Below are 25,983 nucleotides of genomic sequence, written 5' to 3' on the forward strand. Positions count from 1 at the left end.
ATGATGCAATAATTTTGTCACTTTGATGAAATTATTTACTCCCACTGCTCACTAGAGGGTAGGCTTGGGATTTTAATAAGAATGTTTTACAGTGATATTGCAATAGATGCACTGCCCACAGCAGGCAGAAAAAGAAAAGGGAATATTACATCCATAAATATGAAACCGTATTTTTCATTATAGACTTTTTTCTTACAGAAGTGGAAAAGATTTTGGATGAGCTGGTTTTTTGCTCTGTTTTAGGCTGGTAGACTCAGGTCTTTCACTGAAAGCTTTTAGCATATCAGTTTATTGTGAATACACAGTGAAATATGTTGGGTAATATGTTCTCTCATATTTATTGAAGTAACAGAGCAGCAAAATGAAAGCAATCCTAAGGTGCATTGTTTTCTTTGGCATTAGAATCCTGGATTAAAGAAAAGAACTTAGAAGACTGAATATATAGAACGACAGGAACTCTGCTGGCTAAATGAATGTTTTAAGTTGTTTGTAGGAGTAAGTGTTTTGGACAATCAGAATTTTGAGTGGTTTAATTGTTGTTGAAAAAAACTTTTATATGGAGTAATTACTGTGTGCACATACTTAATTCACTCTTGGCACACTTGCAGGCAGATGCTTGTAGCATATTTATGTGGTCAAATTTTCTGAGCAGCACTCATGTTTGGTTTTTGGTATTTTTGTCAACTTAGGAAAATATTGAGTGTACGTAGCATATTGAAATGAAAGTTCTGCAAGAAAATTTAAATTCCTTTTTAAGACTTAATTTTCTGTTGTTTTAAATAATACTGAAGATTCTGTTCTGCTCTAGCTGTAAATGTCAGAAATACTGAATTGTCATTCTCTGTTTTTTTTCAGTTGCTTTTTATCTTGAGACATGTTGAACTTAAAATGGCATCTTCTAGGGAGTGGAGATGAGTTCAAAAATTGAAGTCTCTTGGTTAACTTGCTCAGTTTGGGATGCCATAACTAATGAGGTTTGCAGAGAGTAGTTTGTCTTCTTATCCAAGTGTGTTTAATCTTTCATTGTTGTGGCACTGAAGTGCTGAGCCATCATTTCATGTATGTGGTTTATTCATTTTCCCTCTTTTGGGAAATTCAAAGACATTTATTTATTTTTTATTTCTTTAGTCTGAAACTGTAGTGAGAGCAATGTTGGGAAGAGGGTGTTGGTGTGGCCCAGAAAGTGCTCAGTATTGCAGTGACTTCTGTTACAGAATTACTTGTGTAATGTACTGAAGTCCATGTATTGACCTTGAGAAAGTTCCTTCTTCACCTGCATGTGGATTAAAGGAGATATTCTCACTGTGTAATACTGTTAACATTGCAGTGGAAAGAGCAGGCTGTTTGCATAATATTGTCATTTTTTCTTGGGCTGCTGTGGTGGTTCTTCCTGTAGTGTCTTTCAACTGTTGTCTAAGACAGGAAAGAATAAGAATTTTCTTGCAGCTGAGAGGAGGAGAATGGTAATAATAGCAATTTTATTATTTGTCCTGCAGTTCGTCACAGGTTCTATGCTGTATCCTCAACTGGGGCTTTTTCATTCCTTTTAGAAGTAAAAAGTCTCCACTGGTTTTAAATAAATAAATAAATGACTTGTAATGAAACAGGTAGAAAATTATAGTGCTATAAAATAAGCCTACTTTTCCTCTTTCACTAAGTGGTCTGATCTAATAATTTGGGGTTTTACTGCTTTCTTTCTATGCTGTATGTCTGGTTGCAATAGAGAATTCAATACAGTAATGGTATTTAAATTTTTCACTATATGCTTTTCAATGTTTGTGTGACTGTAAAACAGGAAAATCTTAGGAAGTTCAATATGTACTTAATAAAAGAATATTTTAGAGTTGTATACAGAAAAGAGGTAGCAGATTCTGACAGATTTAAATTATTGTTATATATAATGCTAGGATTGTGTTAAAAGATTTTCTATGGAGAATAGAAAGATTCAGTAGAGCCTGTCTTTTAAAGGCAGTTAAGCTTAGTGGGTGTGTGTGTTTGGTTTGCACTGTTGAATTGGGTGATTTGATTTGGTGTGGCTTTTTTTTTTTTTAGATTTTGACTTCAGTGTGCCAGGGTCAATGAAACTCCACAACCTTATCTCCAAACTAAAGAAATGGATCAAAATTCTGGAGGCCAAAACGAAGCAGCTTCCAAAGTTCTTCCTTATAGAGGAAAAGTGCCGCTTTCTAAGTAACTTTTCGGCTCAAACTGCGGAAGTGGAGATACCTGGAGAATTCCTTATGCCAAAGCCAACACATTACTACATCAAGATAGCAAGGTAACCTAAATTAAAGCTCCATCCATCCATCCATCCATCCATCCATCCATCCATCCATCCACCCTGCAAAAGTGGATGGGTATTTTATAGTAGATATTTTTATATATGTATTACAAATATAGTCAAACTTTGTAAGACCTTTTTAATTTATCCTCCTTCAATAATGTTACATTTAATCTCTGAACACCTGCACTGTTTAGAGCATATTTGGTTTTCTTGTACGTTGCTGTAAGTTGGGATCTGTGCTTTTGTTGTAACCACTAGAGATCCTGTTGTTCAAAACAGTTGTAGAGGTCTCACCAAATGATCCTGGCAGGTTCATGCCGAGGGTGGAGATCGTGCAGAAGCACAACACGGCCGCCCGCAGGCTGTACATCCGCGGGCACAACGGGAAGATCTACCCCTACCTGGTGATGAATGACGCCTGCCTGACCGAGTCGCGCCGCGAGGAGCGGGTCCTGCAGCTCCTCCGACTCCTCAACCCCTGCCTGGAGAAGAGGAAGGAGACCACCAAAAGACATTTGTTTTTCACAGGTACCGAAAAGAGAGAGATCTGTGGTGTTTTTGAATGTATGTTGCGCTTAAGGGTTATAATAGCTGGGGATTTTTGAATATTCAGAAGGTAAATTCACATCTGTCTGGGTGATTAGTCTTGTCTGGAGCTGTAGCACCCCTCTGGAGAAGTGCAGCTGATTGCAGGGGATCTGGGTGTTTTTAGAATGCTTATGTGCATTGCTTATGGTATCAAGTGCACTTGTGGATATTTAAGACAGAGATGCCCACTGGGCCTGTTGGTGTGGAAATGGGTGCACATACTTCAGAATAAACATGTAGAGACAACTGAGCAGGGACAGAACAAAACCTTTTCTCCCCGAGCTGTGATATATGAATACTAAATTTCTTTTACATCTTCCACATAACACAGAAGAAATATTTTATGTTTTCTTTTTTCTGCTGAATTTCATCTGAACAAAGTATTTACCCTTTCCTGAAGGTAAAGGAAAATAGGAAGAATGATGAGTGCTCAATTTTTTTTTGGAAAATACAGTTGATATTTCTGTTAAGATTAAAAAAACCCTGCTGTAATCCTTTTTCACATGAGCTTGTAAATTAATTACGAGCATAGCATTAAAATTTTCTGTTGCTGGGCTTCAGTTGATTATCGGGGTTGCGTTTCAAGGGTTGGGTGTCAGCGTTTGGGACGCGGACGAGCTCGGTTGTGCTCTGCTCTCTCCGCGCAGTGCCGCGGGTGGTGGCGGTGTCCCCGCAGATGCGGCTGGTGGAGGACAACCCCTCGTCCCTGTCACTGGTGGAGATCTACAAGCAGCGCTGTGCCAAGAAGGGCATCGAGCACGACAACCCCATCTCCCGCTACTACGACCGGCTGGCCACCGTGCAGGCTCGGGGCACGCAGGCCAGTCACCAGGTACCACGGGCCTTCACCCTGGCCTCTCCCCGGCTCCCTGCTGGGTCAGGGGCAGGTTCACCCTGGGTTTTCACCAGCAGCGCTTCTTCAGAACTTAGGAAGTTCATTATGTACTAAATAACAGAATATTTTGGAGTTTAGAAAAGAGATAGCGGATTCTGACAGGTTTAAGTTATTGTTATATAGAACGCTAGGACCTTGCTAAAAGGTTTTCTGTAGAAACTAGAGATATTCAGTAGAGCCTAAGGCAGTTCAGCTTAGCAGGGATGTGTGTGTTTGGTAGATGTCATTAGATGACAGATACATGGCACACTAATGGCATTTGGATTTTTTTTGCAGTTTATTTTAATTTTGCATAATGAGAACTCTATATCTCTTTGGAGTTTTAGGTTATCTTGGAAAGATTTTATTAAAAAAAAAAAGCTGTGTTTTTATTGCTAGAAGTTGTTTGGATAAATACAACTGAAAACAGGCGGGGTGCTTATTGATTATTTTGCTCTCGTGTAGTGCTTTAAAAATAATTGACAGCATGGGAAGCAGCATTCCTAATTTACATAAGCAGCTACAGCATGGTATGTGAGGCAGGCTTCCCATGTTCTTCTAATGTTTCTCTTAAAATTGGCAGTGCATCCATTTGTGTAAGCCAAACAGGAGCAGGTGGGCAATCTCACCTAATAAATGAAGTACTCAGAAAGAACAAAGCTTCCTCTCTCTGTAACCTCCATCAAACAACCTGTTGTGATATATAAAGTGGTTTTGGTTTTTTTCCTTAGGATTAGTGGAAATTCATACATGAAATGCCAGTCCCATTCCAAATACAGCTATTAAAAAATACACAGTAAATATGTATTACAAACGTAATTTAAACAGTTGTCTCAGACTTTCTTTGTTACAAGATAAAAACGGAAGTGCTATATAACATTTATTTCTATTTTCAGAATTCTTATTTCTGAAGCTTTAACAACCTTTTAATTGAAGTCAACATGACTATCATGCTTTCTGGTGTAACAGAACAGATCCTAATTTTACTTAATTTTCTAACAAATTAGGCTAGTATATGCTATAGTAATTAAATATTTTGGTAGAGATTTTTTTTTCTTAACTTTTCCTAAAACGAGATGCAGCAATTAAGAGCAGATTGGTAGTTGCTTTAGGTCGATTTGTCTGCTGCTAAGAAGTGCATGAAAAATGCCTTTTTTCCTCCTAACCCTTTTGCTGTGCAGGTTCTCAGAGACATCCTGAAGGAGGTGCAGAGTAACATGGTGCCTCGCAGCATGCTCAAGGAGTGGGCTCTGCACACCTTCCCCAACGCCACGGATTACTGGACCTTCCGGAAGATGTTCACCATCCAGTTAGCCCTCATTGGCTTTGCAGAGTTCATCTTTCATCTCAACAGGCTCAACCCTGAGATGCTGCAGATTGCCCAGGTGTGCTTCTGTTTGTTCATTCTCTTGTCTTGGATCAAATGGGTATTGGCACTGTGCTTTTGAAATGAGTCAAAGTTCAGCGCAGATAATGAACAGTGCATTTCAGTAGGCTTTTATTTCTGTGTGATTGCACATCCTGTAGGGAGTACTTTAACCTGCAGCCCCTGTGGACATCAACTCTGCCTTCTGTGGTGAGAGTTTAGAACTTTGTGAAATTGTTCTTAGATATTGGAACTCTTCACGTAAATGTCTGATAAGTCTCTCTTTTTAGTCTTCTTTCAAATATATTGCTTTCAAAATACCTTTGTATTAAATCAATTAAGTGTAAGAAAAATAAAATTTAGAGCTTCATTTTCTTAAAGAGCTATACCCATTTTCAAATACCATTCTCTTTTGAGTGTATCTATCAAGCTACAACTGCTGTTCGTGATTTTTCTGTTTTAACCCAACATTTAAAATGAAGTTTTCCACCTTAAAAAAAGAGCAAAGGTGGCATTTATTGAAGTCTCAATGTCATTTTAATGCATGGAGAGCTACAGTCTGTATAGCAATTAGGATTTTTTGATCCCTCTGTTAGGTGTTCAGCTGTTCACCCAGAGTGAACCTTGGACACTGAACGTTGTCCCAGAGTTCTATTGGCAGTGACTCCGTACAGATCAGGATCCAGAGGAATCTATTCCATAAGTTTAGTATTACATGTATTTAGTAAGGGGTTTGGACACAACATTTTGAGAGAAATACTTACCTTTGTGGGTGCCATTATTTATTACTTCATTGCTTAAAAGTTGTTTGGCTAAACGAGTGAAAAGCTATTGAAGTACTATTGGGACTCAGTATTAACAGACACAAAAATCCAACTGCTTTGGGTTCCATGAACGAAAATCAGTTTGTTTAATTGCTTTTGTGCATTTTTCTGTTAAACCCAGGACACTGGCAAGCTCAATGTGGCTTACTTTCGCTTTGACATTAACGATGCCACTGGAGATTTGGATGCCAATCGTCCTGTTCCGTTCCGGCTCACCCCAAACATCTCGGAGTTTCTCACCACCATTGGGGTGTCAGGGCCCCTCACTGCATCCATGATTGCAGTGGCTCGCTGCTTTGCACAGCCAAACTTCAAGGTTTGTATACCTTCTGCAAGGTTATTTGCAGGTTTGTATTTAACAATTTATAGATGAAGCAGCACTTTTTTGGTGAAGGTAGGAACTGAATGATAGTGCGTTTTAAAATTTTACCCTGAGTTCATCACAAAGGCCAGCTGAAATGTTGGAAATTTTTGGAAATGCTTTATTTGTTATGTGTAAATGTTTATTTTGACTCAGACTGGACACATAAAAGTTTGGTTTAGAAGCTTGGGTCTGTTGGAGTTGGCAGATGAGTACCAGTAACTCAACTCAGTGATGAGAAAAAATAGGAAAGTATTTGTTGCAGTTATGTCTTTTTCATCCAAGGATGAAACTGGCCTGTATAACATATATGTGTATATATATTAGATACATATGTGTATGGGTGTTGTAGTCAGTGTTCTTTCCCTGTGTAGCTGAAAAAAATATTCCCTGAGAGTGCAATGACTGCAAAAAAAACCCTCCAGCTTTTCAAAGGACTCCAAATCTTTGCCCAAGATTTCTGTGTGTGTGTGGTAAAAGCCATGAATTTAGTTGAATAATTTAAAAATAGGATGTACCCAACTGTATGTGTGTATCAATATCTTGATATATGTTGTTAATTCCTGAAGGAGTCATTGTGTTGTGTTTTTGTAATGGAAACTTTTTATGAAGAGAAACAACTGGAGAGGAAATAATAAAGATGTTTGGAAGCCACACTCGCCTTGAAAAGTCTGAAATTGCAACGTGGCACCAAAAGTGGCAAAATGCTGTTGACTAAAATCTAGTTACAATTCTGTAACCTGGTAGAACCTGATAGCTCCTTGGATTAAGTGCAATAATCTGATTTTTCTTCTCCGTATAGGTTGACGGCATCCTAAAAACCGTGCTAAGGGATGAAATCATTGCGTGGCACAAAAAAACCCAAGAGGACACTTCCTCTCCCCTGTCAGCAGCTGGGCAGCCCGAGAACATGGACAGCCAGCAGCTGGTTTCCCTGGTTCAGAAAGCTGTGACTGCCATCATGACTCGCCTCCACAACCTCGCTCAGTTTGAGGGAGGGGAAAGCAAAGTCAACACTCTGGTGGCAGCTGCAAACAGCTTGGACAACCTCTGCAGGATGGACCCCGCCTGGCACCCCTGGCTGTGACTTGAAACTTTCAGTAGTTTTGGTGGGAGGGGTGGGGAGGTTGTTGTTTTTTGTTGTTTTGGTTTTTTTTTGTTGTTGTTGTTTTTATTTCCTTCTGTTGTTTGTGGTGTGAGCCATACTTTGTGTTAAGAAAATGTGAAAAAAGCTTTTCAGACCATGGCTTACCTGTCACTGCATTTTGTCAGTTTTCATTCTAGCTGTGTTTACAGTAGTATGGCGTTTTTACTGTTTCTAATTTCATGGGGAGACATTTCCTCTCATTTAAGCAGTTGATATGCAACAGCAGCTTTTGCAAATAGACTAAAATGAAGAGAGAAAAATAATATACAGAAAAATCTAATTTTATGATGAAGACTATGAAACTAGCATTGTTAGATTTAGGGCCTGCCATTCCTAATAACCTGCAGTATATAATTTTTTTTATCAATAGTTGTAACTAAAAAAAGAAATCCAAGTTACTGTCTTACTCTGCGAAATTTTACTTAATCACTCTCTCTTCATAATGCCAAGTTGAAGGCACAGATAAATGCTCTTAACTTTTAAGTTTGCTTCAAATTTACATGGGCAATGTGGCTTTGTACAGACAATTTTGTATGAAATGTTACAGAGGGGTGAGATTTTGTTAGGCACTGAAAAAATGATGATCAAATTGTGCTGACTTTCCTGGAGCACAAGCTATGTACAGTAAAAGTGTAAACCATTTAGAGTATTTGGTTTAGTTGTGGACAGTGTTTGGGGGGAAGTTTATAAAAGGATGGAAAAAGTCATCCTTTGATACATGTATTTGTCTGTAATAGAGAGAAAATGAAATCTTATCAAGTTCTCTTTACTGTTTAGAATTACAGTAGCTTCTTGAGAATGAATCTGTTCCTTTGTAATTTAAGAGCAGTTTAATGTTTCACTCGTCTTTCTGTTGTGTTAGCATTTTTATAAAACTTTGGTGTTGAGAATGTTAAATTTGTACAGAGTGATTTTTTTCAAAATAAATATTTTATAAAACTCTCTGGTATTAATTTTATTGGTATCTTTGATATTATCCTAAGAGTGTGGTTTTGCTTCATTGTATAATGGATGAATCAGGCATGGCCCTCCATTCCCATGCTTGGTGCTCCTTTTCTATCAAAGAGTTTTGCTCTATGGCACTATGTACAAGTGGAAGCTCAAATAAATAAGTGCTAAGGACTGTATAAGGATTTGGAAAACAAATATCATTTTTTTTGGCAAAGAATTACTTCCTTATCAAAATCATGTTGGCAAGAATAATCTTCTTATAAAACATAGTGCTTCCTGCATGTGTCACAACACGCTCTGTCTGCAGTCATTCACAACTGAGCTCAGTGCTTTCATGACTTGAAGGGAATTGTTGCCTTCCCTTTATTGAAGATTGTAATGTTTGCAGCTGTGAAATACAGCACACACTGCACAGAGGAGTTACAGGATTATTTCTTAATCATTTGAATGTTTTGGATATGTCTGAGAGATGACAGGAAGTCATCAGATAATTCAGCTGTTTTTCTGTCCATGACAGAAATCTTAATGGGAAAATGTGAATGCGAGTTAAGAGACAAACTTCGTTGTCTTTAGAGTTGTGATTTCTCTCTTGCTCGTGGCATCATCTCAAATATACTCCTAAAAGAAGACTTGGGGTGTGAGGGAGCAGAAAGTTGTTTTAATGAGCTCCCTGAGGTGTTAATGTGCAAATGCTAATACCTGGTCTCTTCTTTCATGAGCATATGCTATGGGTGCCCCTCAATTTGGGAGAAGGCTTACACAGTGTTAACCCAGAATTTTACCACCAGCTCCAGGAGATAAATCTGAAAGCTTTTAGTTATGCATGAGCATTCTTCAGAGCCTGGGGATATCTGACATCTCTTGTATCAGCAGCAGCTGTCCATTAGCAGGAAAGTGGTTTGACAAAGTACAGGGTATTTCCTTCCAAAGTACAGGGAAGTTCCTGATTATCTTCATGAACATGTGACATTTATCCTCGCTGCATTTAATTTTTTATGATTGTAGATAAAGGTTCCCTTGGTCTTGTAAGAGATCCATGCTCAGAATGCATCTTGCTGAGCAGATACTTGAAGTATATTAGTTGTCAATTCACTCTAAGTATTCCCTTCAAGGTCTCTTCCCTCAGACTAGATACTACACAAAAAAAGCCCATGTCATTACTCTATAAAATCAAACACTTGAGAATTAAGAGAGGTCAAATTTAAAATTCTCTCTGACATTGTGTGTATGAGCATTATGCCATTCTGAAGGTTCCTCCTGTTGTGTTTGTTTTTTAACCCCTGTAGAGTTACGAACAGATTTCACCAGATCTTCATGAGGGTAACTAGTCACAAGTCCTTGACACCAAAGTTGTGCCAGCCATAATTCTGTATAAAATACAGAGATGTACATGTTGGTAGACTTTGGCACGTGTAGCTGTCATGGTGTGAATTGGGCTCTCTGGGAGGTCACTCAAGGCACAGAAATACTAGTAAATAAGAAGCACACTTGGCATGAAAAACTGGATAAAAATGTAAGTGGTGGATATTATACACAGAATAAATAGTTGTCAGGTTTCTCAAATTACACTATTTTTTTCTCCTGACTTTTGTAATCATGTTTGACTCTGTCTCTATTAGACGATGCTGCTGCAATTTAACTTTTTATTATTACAGTCTGCTCTCAAAGTAGATTATCAGAATTTGTTTGCTTAAGTGAATTGTACTCTGAAACAAAAGCCTTTAGCAGTAGTTGAGTGTTTGAGTCTACCCTCTGAAAGTGGTGTGCCACTTTCCTCTCCTGTAATTGGGCTGTCCATGAATTGTCAGATACAGAGAGGGTGAGCAAGGGATTAGTTATTACTGGAAGATGATGACTCAGAGCTTTTCAGTGGCAGACAATGAAAGCTCTGTTTCATAATGGCAGTCGAATAAAGTTGCTTTTAAGGCTCCGATCTGTTTCAAATATGATGTATGAAATGTTCCTTTGTGGTGAGGAAGCCTATTCAGAGAGAAGATTTCACACTCACAGGAGCTTTTAATCAGCTCAGTGTGGGTGCATTTCACATTTTAGAGGTTCAAGAGAGCACGTGTGAAACAACTGGTGTCTTGTATGTGGTTTATCATCATTGTCCCTTGACTGTTGGGTCTCACTGTCCCTGTGTGCATGAGCTGCGAGCCAAAGGCAGTGTTACCTCACCTGGGACCTCCTAAACCAGGGCTCAAGTCGCTGAAATTAAGAAAAAACAGGGAGTCTGTGAAATTGTTAACTCAGACTTTCATCTCTTGACTGTGACCTTTTCATCTTTCAATGAGCATTGCCTTTCCCTGAGAGCTCCAAGCAAGAGTTGTGCTCCCTCTCTGCCTTCAAACTTCTCCCTCCCCTGTTATAATCCAATGCTTTACTCTGAGAAATCTTTTTATTTCTTCCAATTTCCCCTGGAAAACACCACACAGGATTGTTATCCTGGTTCCAGTGGGGGCCCCTCAGCTGCTTGGGAGCTCCTGGCACTGCATCCCCTCTGTGGCCCAGGAGGGACCTGCTGGGTGATCCCTGCCAGCCTGGGGGGAGAAACCCTGGGGAGGGGAAGGGAAAGAAGGAAGGGATGGCTGATGGGGACCACTCTGTGCTGCCCCTTCCCTTCTCCAAGGGGAGTGACCGGGTGGAATCCACTGCAAAACCAGGGAATTTTAGGGAAGGAAGCAGGAGAAGGGGCAGAGGCAAAGCTGAGCCCAGTGAAGCAGGAAGAGAGAGGCTGCCCTTAGATCTGTTTGCTTGTTTGTTTCTTCGTTTCCCCTCAAGAAAGGAGTTTCGTGTTAATTGTCAAAACCAGTGCAATCCCCCAGCCCAGACTGTTCTGCTGAGCACAGTGAGCAGCCTGGCAAGTGTCTTCACCTGTGGCTAGCAAATATTTTTAGCTGTGGCTAGCAAGTGTTTTCAGCTGGGGTAACTGGCTCTGATGGCTGGGTCTGGCACAGCCAGGGTCGGGACATCGGCAGGGAAAGTCGGTAAGGGGTGTTTCGGTGTTAAAAAATGCATTTATATTTATTTGTTTGTTTGTTTTGTTTGGGCTGATTTTGTCCTTTGGTGATGCTTTTCCCTCTGGCTGTGCTGGAGCACTACATGTGGTTAATATACTCTTGGAAAATCCTTCTTGAGTGAGCCATAAAACCCTTCCTGACCTTGTCCAGCCCTGGAGGATCAGATCATGCTGCTTTTATGAAATGAGGTGGCAAAGTTGGCGATGTCTGCGCTTCCAAGGGAAAAGCACTAACTAGTGTGGGCACTTCTCTGTCCCCTGTTTGGCAGTGGTCTGGGCAGAAGCAGTTAATTTCTTACTGTGTTCAGCAAAACAAACCTCGTTAAAGTTTTGTATGATCACTTATCTTGCCATTTAATCCACCAATGGTTGGATTTCTTGGAAGAAATAACACTTAACTCTCACAGAAATCAGCTGGTAAAAGCCCATTTCCAATCTGCCTGGTTCTTGTGCTGGACATGCTGTAGATGTTTGGTGTATTTGGAGGTGCTTTTAGCTTGTTAAATTCATGTGCTCTACACCCTAATATCATGCTTCACTTGCTACCTGCAACCTGATTTTATTTTCTTTAGGAAAAGATATTTATCCAGGCTGTAAGATACTGTCGGGATTGTACCTTAATCAATCAGGCATTGCTTACCCTCAGTCCAGCCCCTGTGAACTGTTACAGTACCAGCTATATTAAAGAAGCTTGCTCAGTCTGATAGCTGGGAAAGGACAGACCTTTGCTGGCTCTTTGTTTCTCTTGATACTAACACATTAATTACTGTCTCTCTCCACTCCTTGCTGCTGTTTGTAAGAAAATGGCATTAAAGAACCTATTCTGCTTATTCAGCAAGAGTTCTCATCAGTAGCAATTCATAAACCATTTTAGAGTGGGTCAGTATAGCTTTACCATCCCTTGAAGCAATACTGTGGCACAGAACTTTTAATTGAGGTCTGGTGGTGTCACTGAAATGTTGTTTCTTTGTGTAATAGCTGCCCCTATTCCTTTCTGTAATATAAAAAAATAGCGATTGTCAAGTAGAGAAAGATGCCATGTTAAAATTCTGCAAATTAACTGCATGCATTATTAAAAAGTCTGTTTTTTAACTTCTCATGCAGTACACTATGCTGTCATTTATTTTTTAGCTTGAGCATGTGAAGAAACTACTCCCCATCTTTGTGAGGTTCTGTGGAGGAGTGGGGATTGGGACCTCGGGGTTCCTTGTCTGATTCTGTGTGTGGTGGAACCTCTCTGATGAAGTAAATCCATGGGGGAAAAGGATTTAATATTTTTGATACTTATAGGAAATGTGTGTTGTAAAATGTGGCTTTGTAGTCTGTGAGTGAAAAGAAGCGTCTCCCAGTTAAAACAATTTTCTTCCTTTCTTGTTTAGATACTGCAGTCTGGGTGGTCCAAACTCAATTTTGTTGGGATTAAGTGAATTTGAGAAAATTTTCTGGGACAGTATCCAAAATTCTGTGATCTCCCATAGCCCCTTTGCCGTCTCTCCCTTCCACTCTATGCCTGGCAGAGATAATCTAGCAGAGACAGAATGTTTGGGCTTGCACAGACACACAGGAGATGGCACAATGACCACACAGCTGAGGTGGGTCAGATGAATTTGCCCTGCAGGCTGTATCTGGTTTCCAGATGTGGGGCTGGATGTGCCCTGTGTGAGATGTGTGACCTTTGCTTTAGCCTTTGGAAATTTCTGGAGAGAAAAGGGTAATTTTTTACTGTGGCCTGTAAACTCTTGGTGAAAGTGTTGGGATTCTTCTGTATTCTGAGAATGGATCAAAACCTGAAGATTTATGGAACAGAGACACTGAGGAACTGGAATAGTGGGGACCCTTCCTCTGACCACTTACTACCTGTGTTGACCTGGTGATTTGGGGAAAAGAAAGACTCAAACTTCCTGAGCCTTTCACAGTCTTGCAAAAAAATCAACATTAGTTTGGGGTGAAATTATGACTTGCTTGTCTCTGCTTTGGCTGTTTCACTGAGCTGCTGTGTTGTGAATGAGGCAACTATTGAAAGTGCCAAAATGCTTGTTTTATCCTTCTGTGACAGATGTGATGCTGTAGAGCTGTGGGATGGTTCAGTACAGATATGAATTCTGTGTTCAGCTCTCAAACAGGCTGTCAGTCATGCAGGGAAAGATACCTAGCTCAGTTTAGCTTTCATTCACATGTATTTTTTAGGCATTATGTGTACTATGGGATTCATCTGCTCTTTTCTGTGACCTGAATGAAGGTATTTTGGTGGAGTAATAGTTACACCAGGCGTGCTCAGCTTCCTTTGTAGCACTTTTCTGTAAATCCATCTAGAAGGAGAATTCAGCTCTGGTAACTGTGTTTATAACCCCACACTGTTTTGTGTTGTTTTTGTGAAATAAGTTAATAGATTGACACAAAAGTTATTCTTTAGGGGTGCTGATGTCAGTGTAACTCAGTTTAGTGTCTAAACCTCCACTTCTTAATAGGAGGTTTTATTTTAGAAAACATTTTGTAACTTTTTAGGCTGTTTCTGAATTACACTGGAAACTTGGTTAGGCTGTGCTTGTATTGGTATTGTATTGGCTGTGCTCTTGGTATTTATTGCAGTGTGATAAGTTATGCTTGAGAAGATGATTTTCACCGATTTTTAATGCTGTCTTTTTAAAATATCAGAACCATAGATTTCAGGGGTTTTGTTAAGAGCAACATACACAGCATTAATGGCATAATCCCTCATTCCAGATTCCAACATGACAAAACACTTTGTATTTCCTTTGCAATGAAAAATACTGCTTTTAGCTCCTCAGTGTTTCTCTGACTTTCAAATGTTGTTCAGTCAAAGAATAGTCTTGAGTTTTCTAAAGAACAGAGTATCCTTGTCAGATCACAATCTTTAAAATCTGGCTATTATTTACACAGACCTAAATGTAGATGCAGAATTGGAATTGTCCACTGACTGCAGCTCATTCTTGGAGGAATGCAGCTGAATGATTTGCAACTTAGTTTACAGTTCCTACATCTGAGGATGTGAGAGAAGCTCTGGCATCTGCCAGCCACGGCCCAGGCTGGAAAATGCCCAGATCTGTGTTCTGTTTCTCATTGACTCACTTTGTCAGTTGGTTGAGTTACTTCACTCCTATCTCCTTCTGATTTTCCTGCTACTGTTTTACATTTTTCCTAAAGGAAAACTTGAAGGGAGCTTGGCACAATGAGAGGCCCAAGGCACGACCATGTCTTTCAGTGCTGTGTAAATAATGTGCTGCTCCTCAGCCATGATTAGTTTCATCACTCAGGAGCTGGATGCGCACAGAAAAGAAGCTTTACCCCTTTTACCTTTAGCAGAATTACTCGCATTTAATTGTGTTTAACAAAATTTATTTGTTACAATAAACAATTTTGTTACTTTAACATTGTTACAAACAATTAAATTTAATTGTTTAATGTTATCTGTGTTTGGCACTTTTGAGGTATTCTACTTTTCCTGGAGTGGAAGAAAACACAAACACACAGGTTAATTGCCTTAGCTGGAAAACTTTTCCTCTCCGTATTTGCAAATTTGGTTAACAATTATATTCCAATTTTGCCTGAATCAATGGTAAGAACTGCACATTTAGAGTTGTGTGATTCACCTCTCTATGTGCTTTTAATGTTATTCAGAAGTAGCAGGGATAAATGCTCTCTGTTGAAGCAGTAGATTACAGAACATGAATCAGTGATAAAAATGTGCAAATGGACCTGACATCAATGGTGTAGCTGAAATATTTTTTCATGATTGCTCTCAGGGATTTGCAGTATCTGTCCCCGCCATCTTTAACAGGTAGCTGTTCATGAATCAAAGAATACAATTTCAGTCAAGAAGCAACCTGCCAGTGGGAGGAAGTGTATGAACATAAATTACATAATTATTATTCCACTTGCTTCTATGCATTTAATCACAAAACAGCAGAAGCCTGAAGTTACAAAATAAACCTTAAAGGCACCATAATCTTAAACAACAGTAGCAACACACTAACATGTGCCCTGTAAAACAGAAAAAAGATTAGTAAAAGAGTGACACTTCTTATTTTCCTCTTTTGTGATCATTAGGCAATAACACTAAATTGGCTTACCATATTTGCTTACCAAGCCAACAATTCTTGAAGAAAAGCTGCAGAGAACTGGAAACTTATTGGGATACATGGATGGTACCTCCCCTTATTAGAGAAGTAAAAAGAGAGGATTTTATCTATATATTCTTAGGATAGCTCTCCCTGTGTGACAGATACAACCTGATGCAGCGATGTCTGCCTGAATTTGCAGAGAGCCTGCAACAATAGACCTGAGGGAAAAAGTGCTTCATCTTTTGGAACTGGTTGCTGACACCCAGGTCAGTCATGGGTGTTTTGAGTTGTGAGCTCTGTTCCTGTTTACAAAAGAAGAGCAGGAGTCATGCAGTGGATTCTTGTCATCAAGCAACACAATTTCTTTTTCAGTCAGTCAACAATCAAAATAAAATTAATTCTTCTTGCCTATGAATGGATATCTCTAATATTTTCCCTCTTCTGGGTATATTTCAAATATTTGGCTTGTCTTGGAGGCACAGGAAGCAGAACAAACATTTAGTGCTTTAGTGTGGCCATAGATGTGTCTTTTGCAGTAGATTACAAGCGGTGTGTCTTGTCTAGAGACACTGGCTTAGGGAAGAGGATATTTTAGATTTAGATGTTTTAGACATTTAGTTATGGCATGGTGTGTTTGCCATTGGCTTTTTGCTCTTTCAGCAGTGATTTTGGCTGTTTACTCATTTTTCCCTGGGCTGAACCATCCTGGTGCCTGTGACCCGGAGCAGTCAGTTTTGCCCCGAGAGCGAGGTCTGTGAGTTTGCACCTGGAGGCTCAGGAGCAATGTCAGCTGTCCCTGCATGATGTGCCACCCTCCTTCAGCCTGCTGAGGGGTGCAACTCCCCAGGGATGCTGGAAGAGCAGGGAATTGGTGCACAGTGCCTTCAGGACAGAGGCGGCCGTGCAGCAGCCGGGGCTCTGCGGTGTGGCTGCAGAACGGGCAGGGGATGCCAGCAAAGCTGGCTCAGGAGCTCGCTGCAGCCCAGAAAACGACCCAGGAATCTTATTTTTGTGACTTTAATTCTGTATACATGACAAACAAACAAGCCATAATGGGAAAACTATTTTATCAATATCATGTGTCAATGATATGGAGATTAAGGGCAGCTGGATTCCAGCACTAGCACAGAATGTTGGGCAGAGCATTCCTATGCAATTTAATCCTTTAATCCATGCAGTAAATAAATGTTTTTGATCTGAAACACAATCACTTTGATTACAGCAGCAGAGGGGCATATTTTTTATTCTGCTGTGTTATGTGGGCTGAAAAGGAAAAAGACTGATGGATGTTTGGCAGATTAAGCCCTATAAATGTACTGTCTTCCTGTTATTTAGGCAAATTAATCTCTGGATAAGGGCATTGTTATTAGCAGAACAGACCAAGGCTCAGTTTTTTGTCACCCATCTCTCAAGTATGATAACTATTCTACCAGAAGAGTTTTGTTTTCAGAAATTTTGCTTCCAGAAAACAATATAATTGTTCTTTTTTTAACTCTCTTCAAATGAAAATAGTTTTGATTTTTTAAAAAATCCAATGCATTTTATATGGAAAATTTTACCTTCAAAGTTTTAAAAATAGTAAAAATCAATTTTTAATTTTTTTTTCCAGTTCAAACAGACACATAGTCAATTGCAACTTTTTTGATGGGATGCTGTTGGGATGTTCTCAATTTTACAAGCATTCCATTTCATGTCAAATTAATACCAAATCTTAAGCCTATATTTAAATGGTAAAAAAATAGAACAATTGAGCTTTCTTACTGTGCTAGTGTTGACTTAAATTTTCAACTGACCTGCAGCTGGTATTTAAAGGAACCTTATGATTTGGGGCTACCCAATTAATTACTACTTGTGCAGTGATGGGGGAGCAGATCACTGTAATTAAAGGTAGTGAGTTCTTTTGAGAGTATGAATTTACATGAGGTTTTAAAAAAAAGAAAAAGGAAAGAGATTTTTGGACAGAGATGCATTTAACAAAGAATTTGCAAAGGTTCATCCAGAAAATGATGAATCTTTGCACATCCTGAGTGCAGCGCTAAGTAAACAAAGCAGCATTCACTTAGTCATGTTCCCACACTGTATGGAGGAATTTGTGTGGTATAAAAATGAAAGAAATGAGGGGATTTGTGATGTTTCTTTCCATCCTTCTTAGTCCTGGCTGTTAATGACAATGGAAACACTGTCCAGGGTTCTCTGCCAGAGCTGCCTCCTGCTGCAGGGATGGAGCTGGGAAAACTCCAGGGACAGAGCTGATGGTCTAAAAGTGAAGGAGAATTTAAGTAGGATGGATTATAATAATCTCATTAAATTAATTGAGATCTAAATGGGGCAGGCCTTTGAACTTCTAAGTAAATATTGGCTGGATTTAGGGAATGTTGAGTTTACTTTGCCCTTCAGATACCTCTTGGCATCTCTGTTTTGTGCTTGCAGTGTGGCTCCTTGAGAACTTTTGAGTTTTAGCTACCTCTTATTAATGACAGTGGTATGGTTCAGAAATCTCAAGTTTATTCTTGATTTGCTCTAGTCCATTTTATTAGAAGACTGTCCAATGTCAATGCCTGATTTCTCTCTTTCTCAGTTTTGCATCCCAAACCTGTTGCCCTATTGCAAAATTCGGAAAATATCATCCCAAATCACATAAGGATCCAGCCCTGGTGGCTATTGGGAATTTATTTAAATTTTAATTTGCTTGTAGTATCTTTTTACTTGAAACGTTATGGAACATATTATTCCATTTATTTTTCTTTAAAAAGAAAAAAGAAAATGTTGGAGATCCAATTTTATTTTTAAGAAAATAATTAATGATATTTCAGTTTTTGAATTATCAATCCCTTGTGATGTCTCAAATAGATATTTTTAAGTGTAGAGCTTAAACTCTTTGTGAAAGAACTGTCATTTTCTTTGTTTACATGCTGCCCACTACAATGGGGTTTTTATTCATCTGAGCTGTCCTGAAGTAAGTAGTTAAGTGATGAGGCATTTTCCTCAGAAATCCAGAGGGGCTTTTTAGTACAATTTTTTTTAATGTAATATTTTAAGTCTGATTTTCCATCCTACAAGCTATAAATCATACCTGTTTACAGATATGTACGGAATTCTGTGGACTAATGATTTGAAAGTGCTATCACAGGAAAACAATGGTGTAGCACAATAGTTGACTCCACCAGGAAATTGCAGAGCTATCTCAGTGCTCAGGAGGTTTAAAACTGTCAGTGCTTGGTAAAGATGAGTAATAGCAATCCTAGGTGTTCTCAGCCTTGAGTTTTAAAATTGTTTTCAACTCTCAATGCAAATGTCCCTTTCAAGGTGAAAAATGTCACACCAGAAAGGCTGAAAAGTTTCCAGGCAATTACACTGGTGAATAAGTGTGTATGGATTCTTGATAACTTCAAAATAAGCTCTTTTAAAATGAATAATAATAGTGAAAAAGACAGGAGGCCCTTGTAATTTATATATGAGTTGACTGGAGAAAATAAAGCATTGAGTAAATCTGTAAGGCTATTTACTGATTGCTGGAGTCTAGAAATGATTTTTTCAGTTCTGCATTAAAGCTGTCCCTACAGAGCAGCTCCACAAAGGCTGTCAGGTGTTATGCAATGACATGATCCAGTCTCAGCCAGTGACATTCGAAGCCCCAGATTTCATTTTAAATTGCAAACCAGTATTAACAGGCAGTAGCCCATTCACAGTTTACCTCTTGTTAATTTGACAGACTGTATAAGCAGCAAACATGGTTTCATTTATTCTCACCTACAGCTCTCTCTGCTGTAGAGAACATGAAGTCTTTCACAATAATTTTTTTCATCTTCATATTATGCCAAGAATCTGGCTAGCTGTTCAACAGATGCAAAGAGCCTCCTTTTGTCTTTTCCTGGCAATTTTAGGAGGTTTGAAGACAGAGACACAGAGTATAGCGACTGCTGTAATTGCAACTGAGCAAATGAAGGTTAATATTTCAGAGGACAGGGAGGAATTTGTTCAATGTGTGTTGTGATTCTCATAATCTTCTGCTGACATATGATGGTTGGTTGATGGGCACCCAAAAAGCAACATATTCACGTTCACACAACTGAGATTTCATAGCTGTGTTGCCTCTATGTAGAAAACAAGAATCCTTGTATGTCAGGAAGAAAACATGCTTCCTTGAAACTATTATTTGTAGGCACTTTGAAAAACGATTTTTTAATCCCTGTTTAGCAAGTTCCCTTATGCAAAAGAGAATTTTTATTGCTTAAAAAAATTATTATTATTTAATGTGAATTTGAATTTTAATTAACCCATTTCCAAAGAGATATCTGCACTTGATTGCAATTTTTTCTCCCATCATTATCCTTTAGGGAAATAGTACATAGTGTGCCTGGAGAAATCTGGAGGCCCTCTTAGTAAACTGCATCATGTCTGCAAGGAAAGGGGGTACATTTAGATGCTTTACAAATGGCAGAAATAAATCTGGTGTAATTTGGTGTCAGGCATAGATTTGTAGTCTAAATGGAAAGAGCAAATCTTTCTTTTAACATTGTGACTCTGAAGCATAAAAGGTAAAAGAGCTGAAAATACAATTTTAAAGCAACTTTTCTTTAGGCCAAAAGGAGCAAAGAAGGATTAAGCAGGTACAGGAAGTACATAAATGGATAACTGGAGGAAAGAATTATGTGAATCATGTACTACAGACAACTTTCAAAGATATGAGGCTCTACATCTCTTTTTATCTTGTGCTTTATGGCTGTAATCTGGAAAATTGCTTGCACACGTATAACATGGAAACAATTCCATTGCTTTCAGTGAGTTAGGAACAAATGGGGCTGCCATATGTGAATATGTTTTCCAGCTTAGAGCTATCAGACTCTCCTTTGTGCCTATTCAAAGCATCCAGTGAAGTCAGTGGGAATTTGGGCCAGTTGGAGATTTCATCTGGAGTTCATTTGGAGCAGTCTCACAGCAGAGCTTGTGTTTCCTCTCAGGATGTAACTCACAAAAAAAAAAAAAAAAAGAAAAATCAGGCATCATTTCACTCTTTAAAGTGGTCTTTTCAGGACAGAACACACTCTGATTGCTGCTCAGGTGGGAAATCTCAGGCACACCATTGCTTACCCTGGAAGGATTTACCCTTCCAGCTCCATAGATTGCAGGGCTAAGCCAGAGCTGTGAGAGTATGGCCAGGCAAGCCTGGTGCTAATGACTCTGCTGTCTGCTGAGGGCTCAATCTCTTCTTGAAAGCTGAAATTTGGGCTTCTTGACAACATGGAGAGTGCCATGAATGAGATGATGCCAGTTTAGGCACTTCTTGTCCTGCATCCTCCCAGCCTGGGGTGAGCACAGCTGTGCTTAACTAAAGTAACCACAATCCACTCTTCCAAATCTGGCTTGGGAAGGACAAGGCCTGGGTAAGCTTGGTATGGTGAGGAAGCTCGAAACAATGGGCCAAATACGGCCACTTACTGAATTCTTTGTAGTATAGTTGAGAAGAGTAAAGATATTAATGTCTGGGTGTCCCTGCTCTTGTCCTGAAAATGGTAACTGTGATTTCAGTTACAACTCTTACATTTAAGGATCGATGGTGTGTATAAAAATGTAAGCTGTTTCCTATATAACTTATCAACAGAAAAATATTGGTCTCTTTCTCATAAGTGTCCCCTTTTTGCCTGTGAGAGAAAAAAAGAGTTTAAAAGTATTTTTCCCAAAGGAATAATTTTTCGTGATATATTCGTACACACTTGAAAAACAGAACCTATCGTGAAAATATCATTCCTTACCTTAGGTAGAGTCTCTGTGTTGAAAGCCCACTGTTCACCCTTACCATGAGCAGATCAACACCATGCATCTCTGAAGCAGTGCACTGATATGGACCCATTTAGATTTTTATCAGTTTCAGCTATGTGTAACTATTTTATTATAATTGACCTGGGTTTGTTTCTACATGTCTCCCTCATTAAAATGTATAGAACCTGGGCTTAATGGATTTTGTTTCTATCAAGATATAATGAGGACTGGCATATCTGCATATTCTCCGAGTGCACCGAGAGCAGAGACAAATACTCCATTTTATTACCATCTGACAGAGACATAATGATTGCTGAGAAACTCATTACCATCATATTATGCAATGATTTAACTCAAAAACCTTGCTGTGCTGCAGCCTGGCAGTGGTAGAGCTCTTGGAAATGCCTGTTTTTGTGTTTGAATAGTGTGAGCTGAGCTGATTCCCCTCACCCCGTGTGCTGCGCACAGGCTATTTGCTTTGCAGCTTTCTGATTGACTTTGAGCGTATTTCATTACTGTGTAATTAAGGAATATCACTGAGAGATGGTTAGAAAAGCACACGTGATGAAAATACAGGTAGTGAAGGAAGCTGGTACAAGAGGGAGAACTAAATGTTTTTCCTTCTCTCTTGGTTCTCCCTCGTTTGCACACGCTGTAATGCTGTGGTTTATCGGTAAGGCACCCTGGCTCCTCCTCTTTTGAGCTGGTGAGAGATTTCCAGCAGCTCCTGGTCAACTTTTCTGCAGCTTTGCAGATCCAGACAGCTACTTAGAGATGAAAGGTTTTCAGCTGCAATTTGTGTCTTCGTTCTCTGCACAACTTTCCTCTTCCAAATGGTACTGCTGAGCTGACTTCTTCAGAGCTCAGTTTAGTGCAGAAGACCGTGACAGAAAATGTCACTGAACACAGTTTATCATTTGAACACAAAACCCCTCAGTAATGCAAAATAACATGGTTCAGCTGGCAAATGCTGGCTGCAGTCACTCTGCTTCCGTGCTAGACCGGGGAGGGGGGTGGACTGATAATTTGTGTCTGTCACGTGTGATAGGAGGTCCTTAAGTGTTCTAAATATCTATATAATAGTCAAGAAGTCAAGTCCTAACCCCTTCCAGCCTGTTCAACAAATCCACCTCAAGGTTTAACATTTTACTGTATGTGGAGCGGTGGGAGCAATGTTCAATTCTCCTTTCAATGTGGAGAATTCACAAGGCTGAAATATGTTAAAGGGTTCATTCTTTCATATATGTATCTATAGACAAAAACACAATTTAAACAAGGGGATGGCTAGAGAGTTTTGGTATTTTGTAAACATTTTCCAAGTTCGGAAATTATGTTAACATTTCAAATTTCAAACACTGAGCAGCACTAACCAAATGTCAGGCTGGACACATGTTTGGGATGTTTGTGTCATTTTATATCACTGGACAGCTGCTTCAGCAATTTGATGATTGCTTTGAAAATAATTTGTTCTTTTAAGTAAGTTAAGTTACTAAAGTGTGTTCACACCACACAGATGTGATTTATTTTGTAGGTGGGTGATTTAGAAATCTACTGTAAAGCTAATGGATAGAGATTAGTCCCTGTATGCAGAAAGAAAAATACCAGGGATGATTAATAAACCTGTTTCCATCTAATCAGCAATGAGAACTTTGTGATACAAAGTCTATAAACACTAATTTCAATCCTGAGCTTGTTTACCTGTGTTTCCTAGAAAGGAGGAGAATGGGTAAGCTGCTTCTTCTGTTTATGGACATCGGTGAGCAAATTGACAGGTTCAAAAGCCTGCTGTCCTGAAAAAGGTAATGTGAAATTGATAAAATAGGTCATGCATACCTGAAAATAAATGGGAAGTTTTCTCCATATTCAGTGTTTGATCAAGTAAGTAATTTAGTTGTATTATATCACAGAATTGTGAACCCAGGATTTCACCTGGGAGAAGTGCTGTGGGTTTATAGAGCAGGTTTCCCAGCTGGAAAATGAACCATATGGTGCATATGTCAAACCCAGGGAAGGAGGCAAACCTTACACAGGCCAAACAGATTCACTCTTAATTAAGATCAGATGGTGCCCACCATTAATCAGATGCCCAGACAGTCTATTTATAGCTACCTTGATCTTGGGTGTGAAGTTGTTGTATGAGCAAATTTCTCCAATCAGCTGAAACCAGTGGAGTTTCAGTGTTGTGGATGAATGTTCAACATGACCCTTTGGTTTGGGGGAATTCTTGTGAGGGGAGATGGGGACCTCTTTGCACAAGCCATGTGTGTGGTCTAAGGCTGCCAGCTTGGAGGAAAACAACACACAGAGCAGCAGGGAACTAGAGCTGTGTGTGATAGAACTTATTTCCAGCCTTCAAAAGGGTGAGATCCCTTAATTTCTCCACCTCCTTGCTGTTTCCATCTAGCTCTTTGCTCTTCACTGTGCATTCAGATTCCAGAATGCACAAAGGCTTTTCAGTCTGTTGTAAAAGGCTCATTTGCTCTTGAAAACTTTAAAGATTATTTTACAAAAAAGTTGATGTGTATAAACCAAAGAGATCTAAAATCCTTGGTGGTCTACAGATGCCATCAGTCCTCAACTGCTAAGTTTTGTTCCATTTTCTACCCTCCACAAAAGTTGGGACTCTTCTCACCCACTGAGCACCATCAGTCTGGGATTTCCTTATCACTGACATAAGCAAAGAAATATTTATTTTGTAATGCAACTTATGAGGGAAAGTTAAAAATCCACTCCTCTGGAAGAGTCTGTAGATAATAGGTACTAGCCAGCTTTGGAAAGACTTTCTTTTTTCACTTTTTCTTCCCTGTAGTTTTATCTGCACTTTGGAGAAGGCAGTGACTTTACCCATGTCTTATATCCAGGAGTGTGGAGTGTGTAAGAAAGTGCCATAGCAATTTTTGAGTACTGAGAAGGAAAACACAGTTGTACACAATTATTTCCAATGAATTAGAGGACTGCTGTCCCAACATAGAAATTTGGAGCTCAAATGCTTCCCCAGCTTGTGTTACTCTTGCACACAGAATCCCATGTTGATTCTATTGACTGGAAGGAAATAAGGTCACTGCACAGTGAGGCATTGAGCTTGTTACTGATGTTATAAAAGATTGTTTTCCTTAGGTAAGTACAAGGATGTTGATGGCTAAAATATACCATGTGTTTGTTTTGGGTAAACATTTTGCTGTTATTCAATTTATGAGAGGGATCTTTCTCCTAAAAGCATTGGACATGTTTGCATGCTAATAAGAGATTATGTTCTTTAGCTCTACATACTGGAGAGCCTGAAAACAGGTAATTTAAGTCCAGGAGAAGTATTTTTACTGTGTAAATATGACATAAAAAAGACAGCACCCAAAATGACAACTGGGATGCTGATTTTGGAAACCTCCTTTCTTTGGAAACAAGAGCTGTGTTCATCCTTGTGTTTCTTGGGTTGGAAGACTAGTGTGTTTTAATGTAAAACATAAATAAATCATATGATAGAGAAAACCAGTGAAAATACCTATAGCTGTGCAAACTTCAGAAGGATGAGAATTGTTGTTTCCCCAGGAGAGGTTTGTGTCTACAATGCACCGAAAGGAGTCTGTTGATTTTGTTGGCTTTTTTGCGTTGTTTTTTTTTTTTCTCCCTGAATTGTAAACAAAGCAAGAAGTTCTCTGTAGTGAACAATATTTGGTGTGGCAATGGCATATGGAAGAAGCCAATTTGTGGTTGTCCTGTAAGAATAAATTCTGAGGGAAATCCTTTTACATCTATAAGCATTTAAACCTCATTCCAGAGTTTGATAAGTGATTTTTTCCACTGTTATACACAGATCAACTGTTTGACATGAATTCTTACCTCAGACCTCAGGCCTTTTACTCCAGATCAGTATTAGGAAAACTTTCTTCACTGAAGGGGTGGTCAGGCATTGAAATAGGATGCCCAGGGAAGTGTGGAATCACCATCCCTGGAAAGTGTTCAAAAGGCATGTGGATGTGGCACCTGGGGACATGGCTTGCTTCCCCCAGGAGGTTTGTTGGCTGGTCAACACTCTTACTCTGTTCCAGCACTGAAAGTTTAGGTAGATTTTAAGTTGTTTTATGATATTGTATGATGCTGTTCTGTCTCTGGCTTTGGATTTGGGAGAAAGAAGGAAGATGGTGTCAGGCTACTTCAGCTCCCTGTCTTAGCTGAATGTGCTTTTGCTGCCCTATGGATGCTGAAACACCATCCAGGGCTGGGGTCCTGCCAGCTGGAGAAGTGTGGGGTACTGGGACAGCCTGGGGGCACTGCCCCACGAGCTGGGACTGCAAGGGACACCTTGGTTTGTCTTGTTCTGCCTCCTGCATGGCTCAGTCTCTGAGGGCACTCGCTCATTCTCACGCAGGGCCACCTTTACTCAGCCTCACCAGTAAAGTCACTGCAACTCAGTTTTAATTGGCCAATTTTTTAAAAGCTGCCACAGTCTTTAGGCTCCTAATGACTCCTAAAACATGAAATGAATTCCTAGTCACCGAGGCCGAAACAAATATAACAAAGAGCTCAGTGCTTTCTCTACTGTGTTTTTCTTGCCTTTTCATGGGTGGATTATTATAAAGGAAGTTATGTATCCCCGGAGACATTCATTATTGTAATGATAACTGGAAAGGGCTTCCTGTTGAGGAAATAATAAGTGTATCCTGGTTTGAAAGAACTCCAAGAGAGAAAACTGTCCTTCTGCCTGTCCCAGCATGGTGCCCCTCCACAGG

The 25,983-nt window shown here is 39.4% G+C and overlaps 1 protein-coding gene across 4 annotated transcripts in view; it reads left to right on the forward strand.

Annotated features, from left to right (window-relative positions):
- The window catches only part of TRRAP (transformation/transcription domain associated protein), a 74,915-nt gene extending 66,529 nt beyond the window's left edge, over positions 1–8,386 (forward strand). For all 4 annotated transcript variants that reach the window (XM_014252618.2, XM_014252620.2, XM_014252619.2 and 1 more), the window contains 6 exons: positions 2,053–2,278; positions 2,595–2,812; positions 3,520–3,704; positions 4,928–5,131; positions 6,058–6,252; positions 7,100–8,386. In XM_014252618.2, the coding sequence (XP_014108093.1) occupies positions 2,053–2,278; positions 2,595–2,812; positions 3,520–3,704; positions 4,928–5,131; positions 6,058–6,252; positions 7,100–7,384 (1,313 nt within the window). In that variant the 3' untranslated portion in view covers positions 7,385–8,386. The remainder of the gene's footprint in view (positions 1–2,052; positions 2,279–2,594; positions 2,813–3,519; positions 3,705–4,927; positions 5,132–6,057; positions 6,253–7,099) is intronic.
- The last annotated feature ends 17,597 nt before the right edge of the window (positions 8,387–25,983 follow it).

The sequence above is a fragment of the Pseudopodoces humilis genome, chromosome 18, assembly GCF_049639895.1.
Source record: "Pseudopodoces humilis isolate 2021_Gansu_Grassland_sample_001 chromosome 18, ASM4963989v1, whole genome shotgun sequence".
In the NCBI taxonomy this organism is placed as follows: Eukaryota; Metazoa; Chordata; class Aves; order Passeriformes; family Paridae; genus Pseudopodoces; species Pseudopodoces humilis.